The sequence below is a fragment of the Haliaeetus albicilla genome, unplaced genomic scaffold (assembly GCF_947461875.1).
Source record: "Haliaeetus albicilla unplaced genomic scaffold, bHalAlb1.1 scaffold_173, whole genome shotgun sequence".
In the NCBI taxonomy this organism is placed as follows: domain Eukaryota; kingdom Metazoa; phylum Chordata; class Aves; order Accipitriformes; family Accipitridae; genus Haliaeetus; species Haliaeetus albicilla.
Genome location: NW_027212426.1, coordinates 32,560 through 42,983, shown reverse-complemented (window position 1 = coordinate 42,983; position 10,424 = coordinate 32,560). Strand labels below are relative to the sequence as shown.

General features: G+C 68.2%; 2 protein-coding genes across 4 annotated transcripts in view; both read right to left on the bottom strand.

Annotated features, from left to right (window-relative positions):
- Nucleotides 1-113: 113 nt before the first annotated feature.
- PRMT1 (protein arginine methyltransferase 1) lies at nucleotides 114-7,522 on the bottom strand. Of its 2 annotated transcripts, XM_069777794.1 has the most exons (11): nucleotides 7,409-7,481; nucleotides 5,700-5,753; nucleotides 5,317-5,418; nucleotides 4,699-4,854; nucleotides 4,542-4,605; nucleotides 3,931-4,073; nucleotides 3,468-3,555; nucleotides 3,266-3,381; nucleotides 2,857-3,007; nucleotides 1,500-1,621; nucleotides 114-1,030 (listed from the first exon to the last, which is right to left on the bottom strand). In XM_069777794.1, the coding sequence occupies exons 1-11, from the start codon at nucleotides 7,436-7,438 to the stop codon at nucleotides 947-949; spliced, it is 1,110 nt and encodes a 369-aa protein (XP_069633895.1). In that variant the 5' UTR covers nucleotides 7,439-7,481; the 3' UTR covers nucleotides 114-946. The 2 variants fall into 2 exon arrangements, with proteins under 2 accessions (XP_069633895.1, XP_069633896.1); XM_069777795.1 differs by lacking the exon at nucleotides 5,700-5,753 and having other exon boundaries at nucleotides 7,409-7,522.
- A 918-nt stretch (nucleotides 7,523-8,440) lies between these two features.
- The window catches only part of POLD1 (DNA polymerase delta 1, catalytic subunit), a 30,743-nt gene continuing 28,759 nt past the window's right edge, over nucleotides 8,441-10,424 (bottom strand). For both annotated transcript variants that reach the window (XM_069777792.1, XM_069777793.1), the window contains exons 25-26: nucleotides 10,260-10,357; nucleotides 8,441-8,669 (exon numbers count right to left, since the gene is read on the bottom strand). In XM_069777792.1, coding sequence (XP_069633893.1) covers nucleotides 8,573-8,669; nucleotides 10,260-10,357 — 195 coding nt within the window. In that variant the 3' untranslated portion in view covers nucleotides 8,441-8,572. The remainder of the gene's footprint in view (nucleotides 8,670-10,259; nucleotides 10,358-10,424) is intronic.

The window sequence follows — 10,424 nt, the reverse complement described above, 5'->3', positions numbered from 1 at the left end:
CCCCCCCCCCCCCAGGGCTATTTAAGCCCCCCCCCCGCCCTTCCATGACAGTTAGGGACCCCCAAATGGAAGTGGGAGACCCCCCCCCCCCCAAGTGACATCAGGTCACCCCCCCCGTTCTGGCTGCGTTTATTCCTCAGCGGCGGCCCCATATAAAAACATAAGTTACGAAAGGGGGGGGGGGGGGGGAAGGGGATGGGGGAACCCCCCCCACGGCCCCCCCCCAAACCGGGACCCCCCCCAAATTACCCCGGGGGGGGGAGGGGGGAGCAGGGAGGGGACACAACAGGGACCCCCCCACCAAGGAGAGGGGGTAAGGGGGGGCTGAGTAGGTCCATGGGGGGGGGACATTGGGACCCACTGCCCCCCCCCCCCGAGGGGTACAGACCCCCCCCAGGGACCCCAAAGAACTCGGGGACCCCCCAAAACACACAGGACCCCCCCCAATTGGGGGGGGGAATTTAGGAACCCCTGGGCACAAATGGGGACCCCCAGAGGACAAGCAGGGACCCCCCCAGGGGACTTGGGGACCCCCTTGTGGGGGGGGTGACACAGAGGACCCCCCCCCAGTGACACGGGAGGGGACACACACACATGCCCCCCCCCCAATGGGGGTCAGAACTCAGGGGACCCCCCATGGCAACTGGGAAAGGACTTGGGGACCCCCCAGTTTCAAGGGGGGGGGGGGGGGAACTCAGTGTCCCCCCCCCCAAAGGGCTGCAGGACCCCCCCCAATATTGGGGGGGGGAATTGGGGACCCCCATGGAGTTGGGGGGGGGGGGGGGGGCAGGTTTCAAGCCCTCCCTGGGGCCACGGGGACGCTGCCCCCTCCCTGGCACATGGCCCCCCTGGTTGAGGGGGGTCCCCTGGTTTGGGGGGGGGGGGGCGTGTCCTGTTTTGGGGGTGTCCCCCCCCAAAAAGTTTTGGGGGGGGGTCAGGCCCCCCCCTAGCGCATGCGGTAGTCGGTGGAGCAGGAGAGCTCGCAGAGCTGCCCCTTGAAGTCCAGGTCGATGGTGAAGTCGAGGTCACGCTGCAGGGGGGGCAAGCGGAATGAGGGGGGGGTCAAGGGTCCCCTAAAATATGGGGGGGCCCCCCTCGTGTCCCCCCCAGTCCCTAAACCCCCCCCCCCCCTCAGTCCCAGTGTCCCCAAGGTCCCCCCCCAGGTTCACGCTGCCCTTGGGCTCACGGTGACGGTGAAGACCACCAGAGCTTCCAGTGTCCCCCCCCCATCCCCAAAGTCCCCCCCCCGATGTCCCCCAGGTCTCCTCGTGTCCCCAAGGTGCCCCCCCGTCCCCAAGGTGCCCCCCCCCCGTCCCCAAGGTGCCCCAACTCCCACGTTGCCCATCGCAATTAGGCTCACGGTGACGGTGAAGACCACCAGAACTTGCATCCTCTCCTCTGTGTCCCCCCCAATGTCCCCAAAGTCCCCCAAGCCCCCCCCCCCCCCATGTCCCCAAAGCCCCCCCCCCCGTGTCCCCAAAGCCCCCCCCCGGGCTCACGTTGTTCTTGGCGTTGGGTTTCATGGTGATGGTGCCGAAGATCTCCTCCCCGGTCTTGACGGTGAGGTAGTCCTCCATGTAGAACACCGTCTGCTTCCAGTGCGTGTAGGGGGACTCGGGGCCTGGGGGGGGGACACACGACACAGCCGGGGTGTGGGGGGGGGGCACTGACCCCTGGGGACCCCCCCCCAGCACTGCCTGGGTGGGGGGGACACCCACAGCCCCCCCCGAAGGGGTGAGGGACACGGGGGGATCCCGGGGCGAGGGGGGCCACTCCCCCTCTGTGGGGGAGGGGGGGGTCAGAGGACCCCCCTGGGTCACATGGGACCCCCCCGCGTCACGTGGGGACCCCCCAGATGTGAGGGACCCCCCCCAGATGTGAGGGACCCCCCCCAAAGCCAGAAGGCAGCAGCAGTTCCCCACCTCCTCCTAGTGCCACCACTAGCCCCGCCCACCCCGACACCCCGCCCCGCCCCAGGCCACACCCCCTGCTCCACGGGGAAGGCCCCGCCCACAGCCACGACCGCACCCCTGAGGGTTTAGCCCCGCCCCCAGACCATTGGCTCCGCCCCCCCACTAGTGAGACGCCCTTGTGGCAGCAGAGGAACCCGATAGGGCCCTGCTGCTGGCTCCGCCCCCTCTGGGGCTGGCCCCGCCCCCCGTGTAAGCCACACCCAGTGCCCTTAACTCCACCCCCTCCCAGGAGAAGCCCCAAGACCGCTCACACCTGCAGGCCCTGCTAATGAATGGCTCCGCCCCTCGAGGGCTGGCCCCGCCCCCTCGAGGACTAGCCCCGCCCCTGCTCATTCATATAGAAGCCAGAGCACTTTTGGCTGCAGGGGATAGGGCCCTGCTGTTGGCTCCTCCCCTTCTGCAGGTAGCCCCACCCCTCAAGGACTAGCCCTGCCCCCTCGAGGACTAGCCCTGCCCCTCGAGGACTAGCCCTGCCCCCTCGAGGACTAGCTCCGCCCCTGCTCATTCATATAGAAGCCAGAGCACTTTTAGCTACAGGGAAGGGGATAGGGCCCTGCTATTGGCTCCTCCCCTTCTGCAGCTAGCCCCACCCCCTCAAAGACTAGCCCCACCCCTGCTCATTCATATAGAAGCCAGAGCACTTTTAGCTACAGGGAAGGGGATAGGGCCCTGCTGTTGGCTCCTCCCCTTCTGCAGCTAGCCCCACCCCCTCAAAGACTAGCCCCGCCCTGCTCATTCATCTTAGAAGCCAGAGCACTTTCAGCTACAAGGGAAAGTGATGGGCCCCGCTGTTGGCTCCTCCCCTTCTGCGGCTAACCCCACCCCTCCCGGCAGAGGCCCCACCCCCCAGGGATGCCCCGCCCACCCGGCCCCGCCCCCTCACTGGTGGAGAAGCCGGTGCGCTTGTGGCAGCGGGTGAACTCGATGTTGAAATAAGCCACCAGCGCGTGGACGTAGTCGTTGCGCTTCACCTGGAGGCAGAAGGGCGCCGTGAACGTCAGCTCCTCCACCTTCACCGTGTAGATGTCCACCTCCTGCGGGGCCGGGGGGGGGACACGAACGTTAGCGGGGGGCTGAACCCCTTTTCACCCCCAAATTTTCCTCCTCGGAGAGTGACAGAGCGGCACAGAAAGCCCAAACCCATCCGGCACCGTGAGAAGAACCGCTGCGACCTCCCCCAAACCCATCCGGCACACTGCAACCCCTCGCTTTGTTGTCCCAAAGAGCTGAGCCCCCCCCAGAGAGGCTGGGGTGGGGGGGTGCTGTCCCTGTGACCCCCCCCCCAACCCCACCTTAATGAGGCAGGCATTAGTAACGAGCTGCTTGGGGTCCACCACGTCGACGAGGGGCTCCTTGATGGCCACGTCCTTGATGCAGGACATGTCGAAGCCGTAGACGTTCTCCCACCCTGGAGGGGGGTAAAATGGTCATGGGGGGGGACACACACAATTGGGGACCCCCCCCAGCTCCCCCTTTCCCCCCCGCCCCACTCACAATGGATCTTGTAGTCCTTGTACTGCCGGTCCTCGATGGCCGTCACGTAGAGCGTCGCCCGGTCGGGGAAAATGAGGCCGTCGGGGGTCTGGGGGGAGACATGGGTTAGGGGGGCATCAGCACGGCCGGGGGGTCCCCAAAATCTGGTTGGGGGGGGCTGAGAGCAGTCTGTGGGGTGTGGGGAGGGTTTTAGGGGGGTCTCCGTTCCCAGCAGCCACTTGTGGGTGTGGCTGAGGGTGATGGACACAGAGATTTGGGGGGGGGGGGTTGGGGAACCGGGGTGGAGAAATTTTGGGGGGGCCCCCAAAATCCCCAGACGCTTGTGTGTGCGGAAGGAGGTGGATTTGCAGGAGCTGCAGTGGGATGGGGGGGGGGGCACAGAACTCCATGGAGGGGGGTTGGGGGTCTATGGGAGGGGTACGTAGGGGGTTTGGGGGGGTCCCGGGACCCCCCCCAGACTGACCAGCCACTTGTCGCGGGCGTAGATGACGGTGTTGAGCATGGACTCGTAGAAGAGGCAGTAACCCATCCACTCGCTGATGATGATGTCGACCTTCTCCACCGGCAGCTCCACCTCTTCCACCTTCCCCTTGATGATGGACACCACTGTGGGACGGGGCGGGGGGGGTCAGAAACGGGGAGGGGGGGTGTCCTGGGGGGGTTTGGGGCTGGCGAGAAGGACTTGGGGGTTTGCGGGACAGTTGGGGTGAGCAGGGAAGCAGTTAGGGAACTGGAGGATGGCTTGGGGGCACTTATGGGACTGGAGGATGGCTTGGGGGCACTTATGGGACCCGGGGGGGGCAGTTAGCAGGCTCAGAGGGGCAGTTAGGGGGCCAAGGTATAGCTGGGGGGCACTTGGGGGGCTCAGGGGGGCAGTCAGGGGTCTCGGGGGTATTTTGGGGGGGCAGTTAGGAGCCAAGCAGGGCAATTAGCGGGCCTAGAAAGAAGCTGAGGGCAGGTAGGGGGGCAGTTAGGGGTCCCAGGGGTATCTGGGGGGAGCAGTTAAGGGGGCCCAGGGGTGTCTGGGGGGCAGTTAGGGGTCCGGGGGGGGGGGGCAATTTGTGGGTGTCTCACCATGGTCCAGCTTATTGGCCTTGACAATCTTGACAGCATAGTCGGAGATGCTGGAGCACTCGATCTGCAGGGGTGGGGGTGCAGGGGTGAGCTGGGGACCCCCCCCAAAAACTCCCTAGGGACCCCTAAACGCCCCCCCCCCCCAGCCCCAGCTCACCCCGATGACGCGGCGGGCGCCGGCCTTGGCGGCGAACATGCAGAGGATGCCGGTGCCGCTGCCGACGTCCAGCACCACCTTGTCCTTGAAGAGGTGCCGGTTGTGGAACATGGAGTTGCGGTAGGTCAGCGTGCGCACCTCGTCCTTCAGCATCTCCTGGGGGCGGGGGGGGGCAACAGGGGGAAGTTTAGGGGGGGAGCTGCACCCCAAAACCACCCCTGAACCCCCCCGACCCACCCTGAGCTGTCCCAAACCCCCTCCTGCATGCCCTAAGCCCACCTCGTCCTTCAGCATCCCTGAGGGAGGGTGACAGCAGGGGGGTTGGGGGGGGGGCCTGCACCCCAACCCCCCCCCCCTTGAACCCCCCCCAGCCCCCTCCTGCACCCCCCAAGCGTCCTTCAGCATCTCCTGGGGGTGCGCGGATTTGGGGGGGACCCTAAACCCCCTGACCCCCCCCCCCCAAACCACACCTCCCTAGAGCATCTCCTGTGTCATAGGCCCCCCCAAATCCCCCTCCCAGGTGCTCCACAGCCCCCCCCTTTGGTTTGGGGGGGTCTGGGGGGGGATTTGGGGTGCCATGGGGGGGATTTGGGGTGCCCTGGGGGGGGTCCCTGATACCTCGTGGATGCCAAAGTGGGCGTAGGAGTCGAAGTAGTAATCCTTGGAGGTCATCTCCTCGGCCGAGGGCTTGGCACTGCTCTCCCCGGGGGGGCACGAAACCTGGGGGGGGGGGGGAATGGGACACAGGGGGGTGGGGGGGGGTGAGGGAAAAAGGGGGGGACCCCCATCAGACCCCCAGCCCCCCGCCAATATCCCTGGGATCCCCCCAAGTCCTATTGCTCACTCGCACACAGGGCTGCAGGGGGGGGTGTGTGTGTGTGGATGTAGGGGGGTTTGGGTGGGTTTTTGGGGGGGGGGCCCTGGGTTTTTTTGGGGGGGGGCCCTGGGGGGTTTTGGGGGGGCCCTGGGAGTGGTTTTGGGGGGGTTTAAAGGATATTTACATCTTCTAGCGGCGTCTGGAGGCTCATCCCGTTAGCCAGGGTGGCTACAAACGTCTAGGAGAGAGCAAGGGAGAGACGTCAACCCCGGGGGGGGGCTGGGGGACCCCCAAAATGGGATGGGGGGGCCCCCCTGAGGCGGGGGGAGGGGAGAGCCCATGGGGGGCTGGTAGGGGCTTTGTGGGGGGGGGTGTATTGGTGGGGCGCTGAGGGCATGGGATGTCTAAGGAGTCTGATTTTGGGGGGCTGTGAGGATTGGGGGGCTCAGGGGCCCATTTTGGGGGGGTAGTGATGGTTTGGGGGGGTTCGAGATCCCTATTTGGGGGACAGTGATGGTTTGGGGGGGCACAGGACCTTGATTTAGGGGGGCAGAGGGGGGTTGGGGGGGTTCAAGACCCCAATTTGAGGGGCAGCGATGGTTTGGGGGGGGCTCAGGACCTTGATTAAGGGTGGCAGAGGGGGTTTGGGGGGGCTCAGGACCCCATTTTGGGGGGGCTCTGAGGATTTGGGGGGCACTAAGGACCCCTATTTGGGGGGGGCACCGAGGATTTGGGGGGGCATTGAGGATTGGGGGGGGCAGGACCCTATTTTGGGGGACTGGGGGGGGCAGTAGGGATTTAGGGGGTGGGCAGGACCCTGCTGTAGGGTGGGGGTGGGGGGTCAGCAAGATCTGGGGGGGCTCCAGGCCCCAAAAGTGGGGGGCAGCTCATCCGGGGGGGGGGGGGGAGGGCGATTTTTGGGGGGCAGCAGCTCCTGTGTCCACCCCCCCACCCCACGGCGGGTCTGGGTCACCGCCCTGTCACGACAGGACACCCCCCCGCCCCCAAGTCATGACAGCCCCCCCCCCAATACACTGCCTCCCCCCTCCCCATCACGACAGGACCCCCCCCCCCCCAAACTTCACCCCCCTCACAACAGGGCCCCTACTGTCACGACAGGCCCCGCCCCTATCGCACCCCCCCCCCTTTGTTCCCGAGGTGGCGGGAGCCGCGTGGCGGGGGCGGGGCCGGGGGGGGGGGCGTGTGCGTATATTGGGGGGGGTCCAGGCCCCCCACGTGGCCCCACCGCCACGTGGCCCCTCCCCCCACGTGCGCGTGGGGCCGCCCCCCCCGGGACTCCCCCCCCCCCCCAGCCCCACTACAGCCCCCCCAGCCCCATTATAGCCCCCCCAGACCCCCCCCCGACGCATTACGGCCCCCCCCGGCCCCACTACAGCCCCCCCACCCCATTAATCGACCCCCCGGGCCCCTCAGAGCCCCCCCAAGCATATTACAGCCCCCCCCGCCCCATTACTGACCCCTCAGAGCCCCCCCCAGGCGCATCACGGACCCCCCCCCAGGCCCCACAACTCCCCGCCCCCCCCAATTATGGAGTCCTTCAGAGCCCCCCCCCCCCCCAAGCCCCACTCCAGACCCCCCCCAGGCGCCTTCCGGACCCCCCAGGCCTCACTACGGGCCCCTCAACCCCCCCTCCAGCCCCATTAACCCCCCCCAGCGCCCCCCCCGGGCCCCTCAGAGTCCCCCAGGCCCCTCAGAGCCCCCCCCCAGCCCCACTACGGGCCCCTCAGAGGCCCCCGGGCCCCTCAGGCCCCATTACGGCCCCTCCAGACCCCTCCCCAGCCCCACTACAGGCCCCTCAGAGGCCCCCAGGCCGCCCCCAGCCCCATTAATGGCCCCCCCGGCCCCATTAAAGGCCCCCCCGGCCCCGCTCACCTCCATGATGCAGTTCGCCGCCTCCGCCATCTTGTGAGCGCGAGGAGCGGCCCCCGCCCCGCCGCCCGCTCCTTTTATAGAAGGGGCGGGGCGGAGCCCGCCCCCCTCGCCTTCCTATTGGTGGTCGCTCGCCGGCGGCGCGGCCCACTGGGCGATGGGGCTGTCGCTCGCCGCCAGGCCCCGGCCCCGCCTACCACCGCGCGGCGCCGCAGGGGGGCGGGTCCGCCGGGCTACGATTGGGCGGCGCGGTGTCAGTCATGCGAAGCCCTACCCCCGCGCCGGTGTAGCTCCGCCCCCCGGGGCGTGCCCATAGGCGGGGAGAGACGCCCGTCACGCCGTGCCCCGCCTACGGGAGGCCCCGCCCCTCCGCAGAGCGCCCCGTGGTGGCGGGGAGGACCATGGCCGCTCCAGGGCCCCCCATAGACCCCCCCCATCCCAGGGGATCCCCCATAGGCGCCCCCCATGGCCCCCCCTGCCCCACAGGACACCCCCATCACCCCTCCAACCCACAGGACCCCCCCATGGCCCCCCCCGCCCTATAGGAGCCCCCCATAGGAGCCCCCCATTGCCCCCCCTGCCCCACAGGACCCCCCATAGGAGCCCTCCATGGCCCCCCCTGCCCCACAGGACCCCCCCATGGCCCCCCCGCCCCACAGAACCTGCCCCATCACCCCCCCCCCAGGACCCCCCATAGGTGCCCCCCCCGCCCCACAGGACCTCCCCCATGGCCCCCTCCACCCCATAGGACCCCCCATTGCCCCCCCCTGCCCCACAGGACACCCCCATGGCCCCCCCATCCCATAGGACCACCCATAGGTGCCCCCCATTGCCCCCCCTGCCCCACAGAACCCCCCCATCGCCCCCCACTGCCCCACAGACCCCCCCGCATCACCCCTCCCACCCTACAGGACCCCCCATAGGAGCCCCCCAATCCAGGGGACCCCCCCATGGGTGCCCCCCCCAGCCATGGGGGTCACTAAAAATAAAATTTTTGTTGTGTGTTTCCTTTTTTTTTTTTTTTTTTTTTTTTTTTTTAATTGACCATAGAAAAACCCACCAAAGTGCCCCAAATCCCGCCAGGGGAGGGGTGTGGGGGGGGCAGGAGACCCCCCCCCAAGGGGGACTGAGGTATCCGAGGGGGGTGTCCCCATTCCCCCCCCCCCCTCACCAGCTGGGGGGGCCGAAACGGGCCACCAGCCGCTCCTGGGCGTCCAGGTCCTTCTGCACCTTCCGCCGCATGTAGAAAATGGGGCAGTCGCGGCTGGGGGGGGGACACACGGGGACAGTGTTGGGGGGGGCACTGGGATGGCATTGGGGGCAATGGGGGGGGGCCATTGGGGATGTTGGGGGCAGTGGGGGGGCACTGGGATGGCGTTGGAGGCAGCAGGGGGGGCATTGGGGGTGTTGGGGGCAGTGGGGGGGGCACTGGGATGGCGTTGGGGGCATTGGGGGGGGGCACAGGGACCATGATGGGGGCATTGGGGGGGGCACTGGGGATGTTGGGGGCAGTGGGGGGCACTGGGATGGCGTTGGGGACAGTGGGGGGGGCACTGGGACCGTGTTGGGGGCATTGGCGGGGGGCACTGGGGATGTTGGGGGCATTGGGGGGGGCACTGGGATGGCGTTGGGGACAATGGGGGGGGCATTGGGGATGTTGGTGGCAGTGGGGGGGCACTGGGATGGTGTTGGGGGCATTGGGGGGGGCACAGGGACCATGATGGGGGCATTGGGGGGGGCACTGGGGATGTTGGGGGCAGTGGGGGGGGCACTGGGGACATCGTGGGGGGCACAGGGACAGTGTTGGGGGCAGTGGGGGGGGCACTGGGGCAGTGGGGGGGCACTGGGATGGCACTGGGGACAGTGGGGGGGCACTGGGGACATCGCGGGGGGGCATCGGGGGCACGAGAACGACGCCGGGGACATCGGGGACAACTTTGGGGGACACGGGGTGGGTGACAAGGGGACAATTTTGGGGGGGGGGCCCAAAGCCTTTCCCAGTGACAAAGCGACCTGGGGGGGCTTTGGGGGTGACTTGGGGGGTTTGGGGGTGACCTGGGGGGTTTGGGGGTGACCCAGGGGTTTGGGGGTGACCCGAGGGGTTTGGGGGGTGACCCGGGGGCTTTGGGGGTTACCAAGGGGGTTTGGGGGGTGACCTGGGGGGTTTCAGGGTGACCCAGGGGTTTGGGGGTGACCTGGGGGTTTTGGGGGTGACCCAGGGGTTTGGGGGTGACCCGGGGGGTTTGAGGGGTGACCCGAGGGGTTTGAGGGTGAGCCAGGGGTTTGGGGGTGACCCGAGGGGTTTGGGGGTGACCCAGGGGTTTTGGGGGGTGACCTGGGGGGTTTGGGGGTGACCCGGGGGCTTTGGGGGTGACCCAGGGGTTTGGGGGTGACCTGAGGGGTTTGGGGGGTGACCTGGGGGGTTTGGGGGTGACCCGGGGGTTTGGGGGTGACCCGGGGGGTTTGAGGGGTGACCCGAGGGGTTTGAGGGTGACCCAGGGGTTTGGGGGTGACCTGAGGGGTTTGGGGGTGACTTGGGGGGTTTGGGGGGTGACCTGGGGGGTTTGGGGGTGACCCGGGGGTTTGGGGGTGACCCGGGGGGTTTGAGGGTGAGCCAGGGGTTTGGGGGTGACCAAGGGGGTTTGGGGGGTGACCTGGGGGGTTTCAGGGTGACCCAGGGGTTTGGGGGTGACATGGGGGTTTTGGGGGTGACCCAGGGGTTTGGGGGTGACCTGGGGGGTTTGAGGGGTGACCCGAGGGGTTTGAGGGTGAGCCAGGGGTTTGGGGGTGACCCGAGGGGTTTGGGGGTGACCCAGGGGTTTTGGGGGGGGGGTGGCATTTTGGGGAGGGTCACCTGGTGCAGAGGACGTCCTCGTGCAGGGAGCCCTGGCAGCGCTGGCACTGGCTCCAGAGCCGGGAGAAACGTTCCTCCAGCGCCGCCAGCTGCGACACCTGGGGGGGACACACACATACAGAGCCGGGGGGGGGCGTGAGGGGACACCCCCCCCCCAAAAAAGCG

What these genes read in the sequence shown, in the direction of transcription:
- PRMT1 (XM_069777794.1), bottom strand. Translation starts at nt 7,438, where the DNA reads ATGGCGGAGGCGGCGAACTGCATCATGGAG. An exon ending in TCCAGACGCCGCTAGAAGAT is followed by an intron (nt 5,419 to 5,699) that starts GTAAATATCCTT and finishes CCCCCCCCCCAG; the next exon opens with GTTTCGTGCCCCCCCGGGGA. An exon ending in GCGCCCGCCGCGTCATCGGG is followed by an intron (nt 4,606 to 4,698) that starts GTGAGCTGGGGC and finishes CCACCCCTGCAG; the next exon opens with ATCGAGTGCTCCAGCATCTC.